This window comes from Tupaia chinensis, unplaced genomic scaffold, assembly GCF_000334495.1.
Source record: "Tupaia chinensis unplaced genomic scaffold, TupChi_1.0 Scaffold000086_1, whole genome shotgun sequence".
Taxonomy (NCBI): domain Eukaryota; kingdom Metazoa; phylum Chordata; class Mammalia; order Scandentia; family Tupaiidae; genus Tupaia; species Tupaia belangeri.
In genome coordinates, this window is record NW_006159548.1 from 5,065,508 (window position 1) to 5,083,405 (window position 17,898).

General features: G+C 39.2%; 1 protein-coding gene and 1 pseudogene across 1 annotated transcript in view; both read right to left on the reverse strand.

Annotated features, from left to right (window-relative positions):
* The window catches only part of RCHY1 (ring finger and CHY zinc finger domain containing 1), a 32,911-nt gene that overhangs the window by 3,262 nt on the left and 11,751 nt on the right, over positions 1–17,898 (reverse strand). The window contains exons 4-8 of the mRNA XM_006142934.3: positions 11,554–11,632; positions 2,237–2,281; positions 2,073–2,131; positions 1,962–1,988; positions 216–336 (exon numbers count right to left, since the gene is read on the reverse strand). Of these exons, the coding sequence (XP_006142996.1) occupies positions 216–336; positions 1,962–1,988; positions 2,073–2,131; positions 2,237–2,281; positions 11,554–11,632 (331 nt within the window). The remainder of the gene's footprint in view (positions 1–215; positions 337–1,961; positions 1,989–2,072; positions 2,132–2,236; positions 2,282–11,553; positions 11,633–17,898) is intronic.
* On the reverse strand, positions 6,989–9,152 carry LOC102492632 (bridging integrator 2 pseudogene; annotated as a pseudogene).

A 17,898-nucleotide genomic window follows, 5' to 3' on the forward strand; every position in this document is an offset into this window, starting at 1 on the left:
CCCCCAAAAAAAAAAAAAAAAAAAGTATTGTGAGGATTGTTTTTCTGGTCTGAGTGCAATATAACCAAAATTGAAATCCTTTGGTTCTTTCCATCAATCATCACATTGACATCTGTGTCAAAGCAGTATTTACTAGACAAATGAAAACAAAAGGCCAAAAATAAACAAGAACACCAACGAAAACCTGTCAAGTTTTGAGCACTGACTCTACTCACATCCACAGTCATGTTCTGGTACTCTGACGGCATCGGAGTCTGCGCAACCTCATCATCCAGCTGTCTCCAGTACCTAGTCATATCTAACGCAGAGTGCATACACAGTGGGCATCTGTAGCCTCTAGAAAAAATAGAAAGGTGAGTTTCCAAATATTAAATGGGAAGTATATTAACTCAGTACACAAGAAGATTCATACAAAACAAGGCAATATGTTGTATTTCAAGATAATCACTTAGCAACCTGAGAACCTTTACCCTATACTAGTTTTAAATTAAATCCTGTATCTTAGGGCATTTTTAAAGCTAAGTCTTTTCTTTGGTTCTTTAAATGGAGAATAATTAATTCACATATGTCTAAGAAAACTAAGTGCCTCCTTAACTAAACCACATCATTTCCCCCCTTTTTTTGGGGGGGGCGGGGCACAGGGTATGTGCACTTGCCATAGAAAGACAGTAAGAGAAAGGTGAGAAATCAACCCCTGGAGGGACTGCCACATGGCAATCCCTTTTCCTGCATTCTCCTCTTGGGACTTTGAGCACATACACACACACACGCCCAGCATGATTTTCAAGGTGCTGGGTCTGACACTCGAACCACAGTCAGCCATGTGGAAGTCCACTGCCTCGATCACCACACCACCTGCTGGACTCAACAATCTCAATTTCTTAATACATTCATTCTAAGAGGAGACTGTATTCCTCAAAAATCATTTGGGTCATATTATTTCCTTCCTAAAAATTTGAAAAGGTTCCCCTCTATCTGGTTCTTACATCAGATTAAAATTCCTGCTTATCCATTTGCAGGACCAAAATACATCTACATCTACACAGTCTCCTCTTCCCTAACTATTCACTTCTCATTTTTTTTTTATGTGTTTATTTGTTAATTGTCACAGGATGTGTTTGCCAGAAAAAGGGACAGAGTCAGAAAGCACCCCCAATGGGGCACAGTTATGCTGCAATCCCTTCTCCATTTCTCCATCCTGTTTGGATTTTGGGAATGCATGTGCACACTCCGAGTATACACCGAGTATATTCCTCAAGGCATCAGGGCCAGAACTTGACCCAGTCGGCCATGTGGAATGCAGTTCCCTTAACCACTAGACTATGAAGGCAGCTCACCTCATTTCAATATCCTTCCTTCCAGTGAAGTATCAGCTTTAGAAAAATCTCTTTACTGGGGCCAGCAGGTGGCATGGTGGTTAAAAGCACTGGACTCCCACATGCCTGACCATGGTTCAAGTCCCAGACCTGATGGCTTGCTTTCTCACTTTCCTTCTCTCTCTTTCTCCGTCTCTCTGGTCAAATTAAAAAATAATAAATAATGTTAAATAATTCTTTAAATATTTTTTAAAAAAAAGAAAAATCTCTTTACCAAGTTTCTTTGTTTTTCATTACACATGGCCAATATAACAAACTAACACAATTTTGGGCAACATTCTTCAACATTTTTACAACTGCCTATAGCAGAGGATGTGCTACCTAGTAAATACAGCTAGAAAATAAGATGGAGCTGTCTTGAGTTGTGGGATGAGATAAGGCATAACAGAAACGTGGGGACAAAGGTGTAGTCCTATATTCCTAGAGATGTTTTGTATCTACTACCACTATCTACCCAACACATCTCATTGGGAATACCTGACACACCCAATACAGTGAAAGGAACAGCAAAGTTTGCCCACCTTCCCATCTCCCCCCAAACTCCAACATCTCACAATTATAATTTTTTAAAATTCTATCACTCACTCTTTCAACATTTCTTCATAGCACGTTCTGAAAGAAAATATAATATTATTTTAGTAAAACAAAAACAACCTCCACTATTTTGAAACATCTTTGAGAAAAAAGTTACTTTACTTATGTAAAAGATGTCCACATGGCAAGACATGAGCAACAACACGGGAAGTGTGAATATCCTGTAAAGAAAATAAATGTTGGTGCTTATATAATGACAATGCCAATGTACAATTATTTTAAATTGAAAAGGACAGGCTTCCAAAGCAAAAATATTTTAAGCTTACCTCCAAACATATTGGACAATTCTGCCGGGAGACATTTTCAATACACTGTTTGAAAGACAAACTCACATTAACAAAGGCTGAATTAGATTAAAATGTCATATATAAGAGTAGTATTAATAATAAAAACAGGATGGCTACTAACTTCAGCTGTGAAAAAATGCTTTCAGGGACTAAAAAGGAAGACTTTCTGCTGAGACTTCTCCCTCCAGATCTATTTCTAGATTGGTAGGGCAACCTCTGTCTCCTTCTCTCCATCTGTGTCTGTCTCTCTGTGTCTCTAAATTTTTTTTTTTTTAAGGTAAAGTATTCCCTGGGCTCTCAAGCTCCTCCTTTAACTTCCTAATCCGTGCCTTTCCCCCTCCCATCTAGGAGAGGCACAAACTAAGGCCCATTCTGAGATGGCTACTGAACTTCAGCTGTGAAATAATGCTTTCTCCACTGTGCATGGTTTTCATTTTTTGCCTTTTAAAATTAAAATATAAAATTATTTTATAGTCATTTTTCTTTCTTTTTTTTTTCTTTTTAATTTTTTTTTCTTCTTTCTGCTTCTCTTTCCTTTCCCTTTTTCTTTTCATTTCATCCCTTGGCGGCTCAGCCTCCATGCACCGAGTGTCTAGGTAGGTCTAAGTGAACAGTATCCAAACATGTGATTACTATTAGGGTTGGAATATTCCTCAATTCCCACTGAATCTGATGCACAAAGAGAAAAAAAAAAAAACAGAATAGAAGAGATATTGCATGCAGATCACCTCCTCCAGCATGCCTCTGAACAGTCAGATTGAATTTCAAGAATTAGGAAGAAACGAACAACCCCTCAGATGACCATAAATCACTGCAGGGGCACAGGAAATATGAGAAAGCAAGAAAATACCCCTACTCCAAGGGAAAAGAAAAACTCCTCTTGATCCACAGACAGTACAATGGAACTCATAGAAATGTCAGATAAAGAATTTAGAATATTCATAGTGACAAAGCTAACAGAGATGGAAGAGAAGAGAAATAATGAATCCCAGAAGACACAGGAGAAGAGTCGACGATTTCCAAGAGGTGAGGAAGTTCTTGCATGATCTAAAAGAGGGAACAAAACAGAGATGAAGGCTGTGATACAGGAACTCAAAATCTCCCTTGAAAGTATTAAAAATAGACTAGACCATATAGAAGATTGAATCTTAGATGTAGAAAGACAGAATCACTGGTCTAGAAAAATCCACCACAAAGACTGAAAAAAACAGCCCAAGAAAATGAGAATATCCGAGAAATACCAGATACTATTAAACGTTCAAATATCCGGATAATTGGTATTCCAGAAGGTGAAGAGACTGATAAGGATACTGATAATCTATTCCAAGAAATCCTGGAAATAAACTTTCCAAACCTGGAGAGGCATTCAAAGATCCAGTCCCAAGAAATACAAAGAACTCCAAGTAGAATCAACCCAAGAAGATCTTCTCCAAGACACATAGCCAGATTGACCAAAACCACAAAGACAAGACACTGAGATTGGCAAGAGAGAGATGTCAAATTACCTACAAAGGATACCTCATCAGGCTAACAGTGGACCTTTCATCGGAAACATTGCAAGCAAGGAAAGGATGGGAAAATATATTCAAAGTATTCAAAGAAAAACAATTTCAACTAAGAATAATGTACCCAGCAAGATTATCCTTCATATGGGAAGAAAAGACAAGAACATTCTCAGATAAACAAAACCTAAAAGAATTTACCAACACCAGACCAGCTCTCAAAGAAGTTTTGAAGGGAGTGCTATACCAGTAAAATGAAATACAGACACACAGACATAAGAGTACAAAACAACCAAAAAAATGGCCAACTTAATGGTACGGACAAGTCTGGAGTTGAATGTTATGTTCCAGAATTTAAACGGGAATATTGGACCACAATAAAAGATAGATTAAGTACATGAGACTGAACTGGTGAAATAGAATCTTAGGACTTTTGACTAAAACATTACTAATTTTATGCTTTGTTCTTCTATGCTTTGTTCTCCAGATTTAAGGATTTTTGTTTTATCTTAAGCTGCCGATAGGTTCATGTACCTACTATTTGAACAGAATCCTAACCTGTTTCCTGGCTTTAAGTTTCAAGCAAAGTTCTCTTAGCATCTTTTTTATTTTGATTTATTAAAGCTAAAACTGCTTTTCTTAACATTAACAAAATATATTTAAAAAAAAAAAAAAAAAACTATTTCACCGAGTGCAAGATCCCAAGAGGAAAATGGAGGAGAAGAGATGGCCATCCTCCCAGGAGGTGATTTCTCACTTTCTTTCTGTCTCTCTCTGTCTCTCTGGCAAGTGCACGCGCTTGTAGCAAAAACCTCTCAAAAAACAAACAAACAAAAAAAAACACTATTTAATGACCACATTAAACTACATAGCATCAGCTAGATGTACTTTATAGTATATTCATTCTACTCAGAGGTTCATGCCTAAAGTCAGACATGTGTTCAGATATGTAATTATCAGCTGAACCTGCTATTGAAAATAGTTAATTAAGATATTTGTGAATCAATAAAATGTGGGGAGAAATAAAAAAAGGAATGGAAGGCAACAGTAGACACCAGAGACAGTGTAGGAGGAGGGTGAGAAATGGCAGAGGGTGCTTTTTTTCCTACTATACACGATGGCAGGCGATAAAGCTGCAAAGACAGGATACTAAGGAGAAGAAACCTGAAGCCAAGAAGGCTGATGCTAGTGGCAAGGTTAAAAAGGGTGACCCCAAGGCTAAGTTAAAAAAAAGGTGACCCCAAGGTTAAAAAGCCCCAGAAGGGGAAGCCCCATTGCAGTCGAAACCCCATCCTAGACCAGGGCATCGGCAGATACTCCGGTCTGCCATGTATTCCAGGAAGGCCATGTACAAGAGGAAATACTCGGCCACTAAATCCAGGATTGAAAAGAAAAAGGAGAAGGTTCTTGCGACTGTCACAAAACCGGTTGATGGAGACAAGAATGGTGGTACCCGGGTCGTTAAACTGCGCAAAATGCCTAGGTATTATCCTACTGAAGATGTGCCTTGAAAGCTGTTGAGCCACGGCAAAAAACCCTTCAGTCAGCAGGTGAGAGAGCTGCGAGCCAGCATCACTCCTGGGACCATTCTGATCATCCTCACTGGACACCACAGAGGCAAGAGAGTGGTTTTCCTGAAGCAGCTGAGCAGTGGCTTGCTACTTGGAACTGGACTGCTGGTTCTCAATCGAGTTCCACTGCGTAGAACACACCAGAAATTTGTCATTGCCACCTCCACAAAAATTGATAATAGCAAAGTAAAAATTCCAAAGAACCTTACCAATGCTTACTTCAAGAAAAAGAAACTGCGGAAGCCAAACACCAGGAAGGTGAGATCTTCAACACAGAGAAGGAGAAATACGAGATTTCAGAGCAGCGCAAGACTGATCAGAAAGCTGTAGATTCGCAAATTTTACCAAAAATCAAAGCTGTTCCTCAGCTCCAGGGCTACCTGTGATCCGTATTTGCCCTTACAAATGGAGTTTATCCTCACAAATTGGTGTTCTAGATTTTGTTGCCAAGAACCTAATTAAATAACTGATCATATAAAAAAAAAATGGCAGAGGGTGACAAATAGGGGGAAAATATATATATACATACATATATATGAAACAAGAAAAGGAAAATTATTTGTCTATGATAACATGTACGATTAAACCACTATGCAGTATATTCTGGATGGAAAATTACATTTTGTATGCTGTGATGATGCTCAGTGAACGAATGTAAAATAAATAAAAAGAGAAAAAAGTAACAAAAACAATAAAACTAACATACTAAAACTAATAGCTAACATTAATATATGCTTCCTCTATGTCAAAAACATTTGGGGGGTTTTGTTTGTTTGTTTGTTTTTGTTTATCTTTTGAGAGGATTTTTTGCTATAGGGCACATGCACTCTCCAGAAAGACAGAGACAAACAGGGAGACAGAAAGTGAGAAATCACCCCCCAGGGGGTGGGGGGAGGCAGAGATTGGAGAAGGGATTGGCCATGCCGCAATCCCTTCTCCTACATTCTCCTCTTGGGATCTTGGGCACGCATGCACACACGCCCAGCATGAGTTCAAGCCACCAGGTCCAGGACTCAAATCATGGTCAACTACCTGGGAGTCCAGCAACGTAGCCATTATGCCAATTGCTGGTCCCAAGAGTTTTTTAGCACCTGTATTTCTTGCCTTCTTTAATTCAAGTTTGGCAAATTACCTGAAACAATGAAAATGCTCAATCAATCTAGATTCATATTACTTTCATTTTAGAGATGAGGAAACTGACTCAGGGAGTCAAGAGACTTACCCAAGATACAAAAATGATATGGTTTGGGACCTTTCTACTGTGTGTGTATTTTACTCCAAACTACTACCCTAAATTTGTAAGCTAAACTATAAATACTTAATATTAGTAAAAATAATAGTTCTTATTATTCATATTTGCCACATGCCATGTTAAGTACTATTTAAGTTCAATTAATTCTTACGACTGTAAATGAAATAGATATAATTATGACTCCATTTTACAGATGAGATGTTTGAACCTAGAGACGCTAGATAGCTTCCAAAGTTATATACTAGAAAGAGAAACTTGGGGCCAGCAGGTGGCACAGTGGTCAAGGTGCTGGATTCCCACATGGCCTACAACAGTTCAAGTACTGGACCTAGCAGCTTGCTTTCTCACTTTCCCACTCTCTCTGTCTTTCTGGTCAAATTAAAAATAATAATAATAATAATAATAAATTAAATAAAAATAATCATTTAAAAAAAAAGAAAGAGAAATTAAATGAGAGCTCTAGTAAGCTGATTCCAGAGCTTGAGTTATTTTTTTTAGTCAGAATCATACTTTATTTAACAATCTGGAAACCTGTTTATATGGCTTTTGGTCTTGGAAAATAAGTAGTAAAAGATCTGTCACTATCCCTGAGTATCTGTGTTTATGTGTCTCTGTGGAGACAAGTGTCTGTCTGGAGATACTTCTGCTTTTTATACTCATTAGACTCCCACTATACTTAATATATAAAGTCTTATTCTTCTAACAGTGCTGTAACTTGAATGAAATATTCCAAGTATAACTACTTCCAAGTCTCTGCTCGCTCCCTTACTCCCATAAGGCTGCTCCTCAGCCTCTATTAATGCCAAATCTTTAGAGACCAACAGCATTCATACTGTCTGAGAACTGAGAACTGAGAAATGAATGTGTGCTCTTAAATCCCCCTGACCTATACCCTCTAATTGAGGAACTTCCCTGAGGAGGTGTGTTTTGGGGGCAGGAGAGCTTGGCAGTTTCTCTTCAGAGAAACTGAATTTTGACTTATAGAATTCTGACTGGACTTTGACTTGTAGATACCTCTTCTTGAGGCTCAGGTGCTATGAGGTTCCTCTCTCCTAGAACCACAGAATCATGAAGATGAAGGCCTTAGCTCTCAGGGGAGTCAGCTGAGATAACCTTATTGTTCTCTTCCACCTTCCTTGTCTCTTTAAGATTTAAGAAAACCTGAGAGCTCATCAAGATAGGAGAAATACAAAGTTCTTCTGGGCCGAGACTATGCGTATTTTCCTTTTCTCTGGCCTCTGGAGTTCTTACTGGCTTCTCTGGTGGCTCTGGAGGAAGAGAAGCCTCTAAGGAGGCCCTAGGACTTGGGAGTCCCAGGTTCCAAGGAGACTCTGGGGCTGGTGGATGAATTACTTCCAGAGGTTATAGGGATGGAAGGCATGTTTCCTGAGGAGGTCTTGGGGCTCGGAGTGACTCTGGGTAGAAAAGGTCTGCTAGGGGATGCTGAGGTCCTCTGGATAGAGGCTTTCTTTTTTGGTTGTTCAGATCCTTCGCCTGAGGTTCAGATTCGAAGGACGACTTCTGGCAGAGATGATGAAGGCTGCTCTGATGGGGGAAGGGCTCTGCCTGGTGATAGAGCTGGGGAGCAAGGGAGAACTTCCTCCTGGGACATCCCATCCTCAGTGATGGGAGAAAGCTGGGCCTATGTTGGACCACTACAGGCTAATAGAGGTTCATTCTCCTCAGAGGAACTTGCTTCAGAGACCCATCCTTCTCTATTTCCTCATCTTTTAAGGATTCTTTTTTTTTATTGTCTTCTCCCTGAGCTGCACCAGGTGCCAGCTCTTCAGTTGCTGAGATAGATTAACTCTCACTCATCAAAAAATGTACAGAAGGACTGGTAGGTGAGGTAAGAGGGCTGGACACTAGATGTATGAACTGAAGAATAGATGATTCAAGAATGTCTGCTGCTGCTTAATAGTGCCTTCACCACAAAGAGTTTGTTGGAATTGTTGCTTCTCTGGTATGCTCATGACCTTATAGAGATTACGGTTCAGCTTGCTCATCTCTTTGAAGAAGACATCCCTCAAGTTGGAAATGTTTTGGAAGATGGTCACATAACACTTATACAACTATTACAAAGAATAGGCAGCTCCTCCAGAAGTTCCTGGTTCAGATCTTCAAATACAATCTGGGTTTTGTTGAACTCTTCCTCTGCCTTAGCAGTCTTGGACTTATCTTTCTTCTTGGCATTCTGGCTCTCCAGATGGCGTCGGGTACGGTCACAGTCCACAAATTTCCATCCTGCTTAGCAATTCTCTCCTTAATCTTGCTGAACTGGACTACATAGTTTTCTACGGTCCTCAAGGCCTGGTCTGATAGTTTTTCTTCAGCTTTCCCGAAATCATTATTCCCTATGATGGCCTTCAGTTCCTCATGACCTTCCCATTCGCTGCTATAGATCTCCTGCAGGGTTTCTGACACTCTCTGAACTTTCATGCATTACCTTCACTGAACTAAGGAAACTCTTCAGGTCCTTGTACAGTCTGTGGCCTTCTGCCTGTTGCTGGTAGAAATTTCCGGTACTTTGTTCAAATTGCTCATCTTTGGTTTGTACAGTCCTCCCCAACGTCTTCAGTACCTTCTCCTAAAAAAAGCTTCTGCACCTACTTGACTAAGAGGCTGGTGGTGCCACCTGCCTTGCCCTCCTCAATCCTTCTGGCTCCCAGGGGCAGCTGTGCAGCCCTGCACCCTGCAGTTTTCTAAGGGCCCCGAGGAGAAAGTGTGGGCTCCCAACAAGCCTCGCATCTGGCGGTGACAGGCGGACCTCAACCTGCCTCCATGCAGGAGTCCCCAGCCACCCCAGGAACACTTGAACCCAAGGTCCAGGGCAGCCGGCCAGGCCTTCTCCGCCATCACCCCGAGGCCCAGGGCAAGGCGGATCTGTGGTGCTTCCTGAGGCCCACTGTCGCCCACCAAGCCCTGGGCCCAGAGAGGGCAAGTAGGGCCAGAACTTGAGTTCCTGACAAGATTTATATCTGATTAGATGTGGGGAGGTAAGAAGTGCTGTGTCATGGATGACTCCTAAGTTTTTAACAAAATTACCTGAGTACATGGGAGGGCCATTTACTAATATATACAACAATAAGTAACTGACAACAAAATAAAAATAATACCAGAGAAAATATATATAGTTTTTTAAAGACAACAGAGTGAAATGGGAAGAAAAACCCTCAAAATAATACATTTTAAAACCTGAATTGTAGTCTCAGCTCTGCTATGTACTAAGCCTTAAGAGTCTGAATAAACTACCACTTCTTTAGACTTATTTTCCTTATTTACAAGATAAAACTAAAACATACGTCACTTGATTCTAAAGTGTGCTTCACACCCACATACATTTTAACAGTTCTGCAATTAAACATACCTGATCACCTCTGAGGTAAAGAAATGCAAATGCTAAGATAAGAATTCAAGGAGTTGGTTGTGTGTGTGCATACACACAGCATGTACACAGGCACACACTACACATGCTTTAGAAACCAAAACAGCACCACAGAAACGTAATTCATAAGAGGCTACTGATTCCTGGCTATCTCCACTGACATATCCTGCTATCACTCCAAACTCAAGTTTATAAATCCAATCTTGGAGGACCAACAGTGGCACAGTGATTAGAGCACTGGACTCCCACATGGTCCTGGATCTGGCAGCTTTCTTATTCACTTCCTCCCTCTCTCTCTCTCTCTTTCTCTCTCTCTGATGAGCACATGCCTATAATAAATTTTAAAAATACAATCATAATAAATAAAATTAAGTATTTTTTTTAAATAAGCAAACTTGATCTTTTATCTAGAACAAATATACAATTTATTAATTAAGTACCTTAGCCCAGGGGGGAAACACTTGGAAGTCATTTTTATTCAACCATTCGTTTTCCCCAACACTCTGTTAGCATATACTGTATGTTCATCATTGATGTCAGCTTTCCTCATCAACTTTCTATTTAGGCCTAGGCACTATCTGCTATTACATTTCTGCAATAACCTCTTACCTTTATCTTCTATTGAACCTAGAATAGTGCTAAGCAAATTATTTCAAATGCTCTCTTTTCTAATCAGTATCTGTCTCTGATTGTATCAACACCTACAAACAATATTGTTAACTAAAATTAAGTATAATTTCTTTTTTTTTTTTTTTTTTTTCTGGGGAGATTTTCACTATAGGGCACTTGCGCTCGCCAGAGAGACAGAGAGAGACATAGAGACAGGAAGCGAGAAATCACCCCCCAGGGGGGATGATCACGCCGCAATCCCTTCTCCTCCATTCTCCTCTCGGGATCTTGGGCATGCACACACACACACATGCACACACACGCACACGTGCCCAGCATGGGTTTTAAGCCAGCGGGTCCAGGACACGAAACACGGTCGCCTACGTGGGAGTTCAGCGACATAGCCATTATGCTAGCTGCTGGTTCCCCCCTTATTTGGAATTTCTTATACTGTACTTTCACAAATATCATTTAAACTTCACTCTACCTATGCCAGTCCCTCATTCTCTAAATTCTTGGTGTAGATACAATCAGTATTAAATATGTAATACTTTGTCAGTTGTTTACAAATAATGAAAGAGAGCCAGAAAACGTGAAATAATTCCTATAATGAGATTAAAAATATTTATGTCTTAACTATGAGAGAAAATAAAACACTACTTTCTGAATTTTCTTAGAATGCTGTGCTAATAGGTTACACTGCTCGGTATTTCTATTTTAAAGTTATTCTTAAGAATCATTAACCAACTTATAAATTGATTAAAGCATTCTTACTCCATAGAGAAAAGAAATTATAGATCAGATATGATGAGCCATATACTTTGAAATATATTTTTCATAATATTGCTTTTCTAAAAAGCAATATACTTGCACTTGGTACTATCTGAAAATTAGCATGCTTCCAAAACATATTAGAATTTAAGCTGGCTTTCAAAAACACTACAATACTTTAAAATTAGGCAAACTCAATTATTTACCTTATGTTTTCCTTGAAGATTCAAAGCTAGGCATAAGTTACATTTCAAACAGTGGAAAAAATCTTCCTTTGGACCAATCCTAACAAAACATATAACAGAAAAAAAAGATTAGATCATTTACAATGATAATTTGTTCATTATATGATATGTAAATTTAGTCTCTTTTTTTAAAAAATTTGGATCTTGGGAACCAGCAGTTAGCGTAATGGCTATGTCGCTGGACTCCCACGTAGTAGACCACGGTTCACGTCCCAGACCCGGTGGCTTAGAACTCACACCAGGCGCGTGTGCGTGCGTGCCCAAGATTCCGAGAGGAGAATGGAGGAGAAGGGATTGCGGCGTGACCATCCCCCCTGGGGGGGTGATTTCTCACTTTCTGTCTCTATGTCTCTGTCTGTCTGGCGTGAGCACATGCCCTATAGCGAAAACCTCTCCAAAAAAAAAAAATTTGGATCATTCTGAAGAACATGAGGTAAACCCCCATACCTCCAACATCCCTCTCCAAATGTACGCATGGTGAACAGAATGGTATCTACTCTGCTAAGGCTTTTTTCCTGTAAAACTGTATAATGAGAGAGATACACATGTACTTTGGATTTTATTTCTTACTTCTTACAGAAATGGATTTTTCCTAAATTTGTGATCTGCCACTTTTTGTTTCCACTTAACAATATATCCTAAAGATTATTCTATGTCTTCCTATACAGAACCACTTCATTTTTTTTTTTTTTTGGAGAGGTTTTTGTTACAGGGTGCATGTGCTCACCAGAAAGACAAAGAGAGACAGACAGAAAGTGATAAATCACCCCCCAGGACAGACGGCCACACTGCAACCCCTTCTCCTCCATTCTCCTCTCAGGATCTTGGGCACACACACACGCACCCGGCGTGAGTTTAAGCCACCGGGTCTGGGACTCGAACTGCAGTCGACTACAGGGGAGTCCAGCAACATAGCCATTACGCTAACTGCTGGTCCCAAGAACATCATTTTTTTAAAAAATAGAATAGACTCATTTTATTTTGCAATTACCATATGTGTCCACTAAACCCTTCTATAAATCTGCTACATTATGAGTTTTTTTTAAATAATTTATTTAATTTTAGTTATTATTATTTTTAAATTTGCTATACGGTACATGTGCTCACCATACAGTACATGTGCTCGCCAGAGTGGAGAGACAGAGAGATACAGAGAGAGAGAGAAAGTGAGAAAGCAAGCCACCAGGACTCAAACTGTAGCTGGTCATGTAGAAGTCCAGTGCCTTTATCCTCATACCAACCGCTGGCTCCATTTTATGGGATCTTAATATTATCTTGTTTTTCCTATATCTTGAAACATTTTGGTATTTCTGTAGCCAAGGAATTCTCTCACATTATCAATTATTCCCACCTATGCTAACAAAAAGACAGTAGAAACACTTGAAAAGCTGACTTAATATTAAATAATCATCGCTATTGCATCATCCTTCAGTTTTCTTAGGGCACGGTTATACCACAATCTCCCCTTCACTTTTCCCCCTCTAGGGATTTTTCACATGCACACACATGTACCCAGAATGGTTTTCCAAGTCACCATTAGGAATGGAACTACTGCCTTAACTGTGATGGCCCCCCTTTGTCACTTTTTTCTTTTTTCTTTTAAGATTTTAGCTTACAATTTACTGTATCGGATATTAAGATAGCTGATCTTATTTTGCTTTGGGGTATTTTTGTTTGGTATGGTTTCCATTTGCATGGAATGACTTTTTCCAAATGTTCACTCTCCATCTGTGTGTGCCTTTACTAGTGAGGTGAGTTTCTTGCAAGCAGCAGTAAAAAGCTGCTGTTTCTTTTCAATCCCTTCAACCAATCCATCTTTGGGGAGTTTAATTCATTTACATTCAATAATGGTATTGCTATGTACAGGTTAACCACTGCCCTCTTGTTGGTTGGCTCCTGATTGTTTTGTGTTTTTTAACTTCTTTTCTTCCATTATTGTTTTCTTTGGTATTTGGTAGTTTTCCAGTGACAGAGATTGAATCATTTCTTCTTCGTATAGTTGTTCTACTGGTGAATTGTATGCCCTCATATGTTTTCCTGGTAGTATTTATCTTCCTTTTTTTTCAGATGCAGTACTCCCTTACATACTTCTTGAAGTGCTATTCTAATATTGGTTAATCCCTTCAGTTTTTGTTTGTCTAGAAATGATTTCATTTCTCCTTCAAATTTGAATTATAGTTTTGCTGGGTCATTGATTGAAACTTTCTTTGTCCGAATGTTGAATGGCATCCCAATACCTCTTGGTTTGTAAGATTTCTGCTTATGAGGTCTTTGCTTAGTCTGAGGGAGTATCTTTTATGAGTAACTTCGTACTTATGTCTAGCTATTTTTAGAATTTTCTCTTTATCTTTGACTTTTGATATTTTGACTATAATATAACTTGAACAAAATCTTATGTTTAATCTATTTGACATTCTTTGCATTTCCTGGATCTGGAAATCTGTATCTCTCTGCAGATCTGAAGGGTTTCAGTTACCTTTTCATAAAATATATTTTTTATGCCTTTTCCCATCTCTTCACCTGGGATACTAGCATATGGATATTCAGTTGCCAAATGGTGTCCTGTTTTTCTTGTATGTTCTCTTCATTTTGAATGGCTTTTTTTTTTTCTTTCTTCTTGATGGTTTGAACTATTTTAAAAGTTGTGTCTTCAAATTCGGAGATTCTTTCTTCTGCATAGGGTAGCTATGTTAATGTACTCTACAGAATGTTTACTTCCTGCATTGCAGTCCTCATCTCTAGAATTTCTCTGATTCTTTTTCATTTATCTATCTTTCTAATAAACTTGACAACTGGAAGCTAACAAGAAAGATTAAATGTAAATTCCCTAACTAAAAGCAAAAGAAAAACGATACATTTAACAGCAACTTCCACAAAGCATAACAGAGACCTAAGAGAGTAATCTGCAGAAACTATTTTACAAGAAAAAAATTTCAAAATGAGAAATACAAAAAATAAATAAGAGATATATAGGATATAGTGAAAAGGTCCATAACTGGAGAGTCATAGAGGTCAAATGATAGAGTATAAAAATATTATCTCGGGACCCACAGATGTCATAATGGCTATGTAGCTGAACTCCCATGCAGTCGACCGCAGTTTGCGTCCCAGATCCAGTGGCTTCCATGCCGGGTGTGTGTGTGTGTGTTTGTGCGCGCGTGGGCCCGAAATCCCAAGAGGAGAATGGAGGAGAAGAGATTGTGATCTGGCCATCCCCTCAGGGGGCGATTTCTTGCTTTCTGGTTTTCTGTCTTTCTGTCTCTCTGTCTCCAGCAAGCACACACACCCTATAGCAAAAAATCTCGCTCTAAAAATATACATATACATGCACACGCATGCACATCTATACACATATTATCTGAAGAAATTCCTATCAAAAACATTTCAAAACTGACCAAAGACACCAAGCCACAGATTCAGCAAACTCTACAAATCTTAAGTCAGATATACATCACACACATACCTCTGGACATATTATGTAAACAACTGTGAAAAACCAATGACTTAAAAGGAGTGAGAGGGGGATCAGTAGTTGGCATAATGGCTATGTTGCTGGACTCCCATGTAGTCAACCACGGTTCGAGTCCCGGACTCAATGGCTTAAACTCACACCGGGTACGTATGATGCATGCCCAAGATCCCGAGAGGAGAATGGAGGAGAAGGGACTGCAGCATGACTATCCCCCCAGGGGTGGTGATTTCTTGCTTTCCGTCTCTCTGTCTCTCTCTGTCCTTTTGGCGAGTACACACGCCCTATAGCAAAAAACTCAAAAAAAAAGGCAGCAAGAGGGTGACAAAGATACATTACCTTCCAAAAAACAATTCTGACAGGTAAATTTTAAACAGAAACCATGGACCAGAACATTCCTGATGTGTGTGGTGGGGGGGAGGCTGTCAACTTAGAATTCTATACCCAGCCAAAATGTCATCCAACTAGGAAGGTAAAAGAAAGACATTTCAAAGAGACAAAAAACTGAGAATTTAACACCAGCAGAGCCTTACTATAAGTAATACTGAAGAACTATTTAAACAGAAAAAAAAAAAAAAAACTAAAGATAGACACTCATAAATGATGGACAAAAAAAGATAAATGAATGACAATAACAGCACGTAAATTCTCACAATGTTTAAGATCTTTACATTGTCCAGGAAGTGATAAAACACATTACTCCAATAAGCCAGGGATGCCCTGTATAATTTTTTTTCTTTTTTTTTTGGAGAGATTTTTACTATAGAGTGCATGCACTTGCCAGAGGAGAGACAGAAAGCAAGAAATCCCCCCAGGGGGGACGGCCACACCACAGTCCCTTCTCCTCCATTCTCCTCCATTCTCCTGTGGTACATACACACACAGGTGCCTGGTGTGAGTTCCAAGCCACTGGGTCTGGGACTCAAACTGCAGTCAGCTATGTGAGAGTCCAGCAACGTGACCATTATGCCATCTGCTGATCTCTGACCTGTATAATTTCCAAGAAAGCCACTAAGGAAATAATGAAAGAATCTATAATAACAAGCTTATAGAGAATAAAAATAGAAAGTAAAAAATAACCAATTAATACAAAAGAAGGCTAGAAAGTAGACAAAAAAATAGATAAATGAAAGAATATGAAACTATAGATCAAAACAGAAATATACCATAGTTCTTAATAAATATACTAAATACTCCAATAAAAAAGAATCTGTATCAAACTGGATAAAATATAAAACTTAACTATCCAGCATAACCAGAAACAAAATAATGTAAAAGAATATACAAAAACTAATAATATGCAAAAACTAATAATAGGGGCCAGCAGGTGGCGTGATGGTTAAGGGTGCTAGACTCCCACATGGCCAACTACAGTTCGAGTCCCAGACTTGGCGGCTTGCTTTCTCACTTTCTTTCACTCTCTCTCTCTTTCTCTCTCTCGCTCTGTCTTCCTCTGGTCAAATTAAATAAATAAAGTTAAATAAAATAATTCTTAAAAAAAAAAAAAAAAGCTGAAAGACAAACAGATGGTGTGATGGTTACATCACTGGACCCCTATGTAGTCAACCACAGTTCAAGTCCTGGACCCAGCAGGTTGAAACTCACACTGGGCATGTGTGCATACATGCCCAAAATCCTGAGAGGAGAATGAAGGAGAAAGGACTGTGGCAAGACCATACTACCTGGGAAGGGGGGTAATTTCTCACTTTCTGTCTCTCCAGCAAGTACATAGGCTCTATAGCAAAAATCTCTCTTTAAAAAAAAAATAAGCTGATACAGTAGATACAGTAGATCTTAAGGCAGAAAACATACTAAAGATAAAAAGCGCTTTCTAGCAGTGACAATCTCCCCTTGAGAACATGCCTTTCTCAAAGGATATCCTTCATCCCTCTCCAAAAGGGAAGAGGAAACACAAGAAGAAGTACCTGATACAAAGCCCAAATACCTACTCCATGAATGTGAAATGCCCAGGATACTATAAAATCACCACAATCTTTTTTTTTTCTTTTTCTTTTGTTTGGGGGGGAGAGGTTTTTGCTATAGGGCGCGTGCACTTGTCAGACAGAGAGACAGAAAGCGAGAAATCACCCCCCCAAGGGGATGGCCATGCCGCAATCCCTTCTCCTTCATTCTCCTCTCGGGATCATGGGCACACACACACATGCACACGCACCCGGCGTGCGTTTAAGCCCCTGGGTCCGGGACTCGAACCGCAGTCGACTACGTGGGAGTCCAGCGACATAGCCATTACGCTAACTGCTGGTCCCAAAATCACCACAATCTTAAGCTACACACAAACAGCTACACCCACTGTCCTCTGCTAGCGTACTGGAGGAAAATTAAGGCTTACAGAATGATGTTTCTTCAGGATGAAGAAGCACTAAAAGCACCAAGTCAACAAGTGTGTTGACTTGGAGGGGCCATAAGGATGGCCACAAAGATGCTGTGTATGTTCTATTTCTTGTTCTGAATGGTAGTTACATAGGTGTATTCACTATTAAAAACTTGCAAGGTTATTTGCCTATGATTTCTGTATATTTTGTTGCATTAGTTATCTTTCCTTAAACACTACATAAAATAAAATCAAGGAAGTCCTTTACTTTGTTTAAAATATCCAAGACAGTAGTTATTTCCAGCAAGGACGAGATGAAAGGACTGAACATGGAACTTCTTGAGTTTTAACAGTATTGGTAACAGTCTAGTCATTCATTGTATCATTCACTTTATAACATGCATATGTAACATATTTTTTTTACATATATTGAATACTTCAGAATTTATAGAAAGAAAAAAATTCCTCACACACAACTTATCAATAGGTGGCTGGCGAGTGGGTT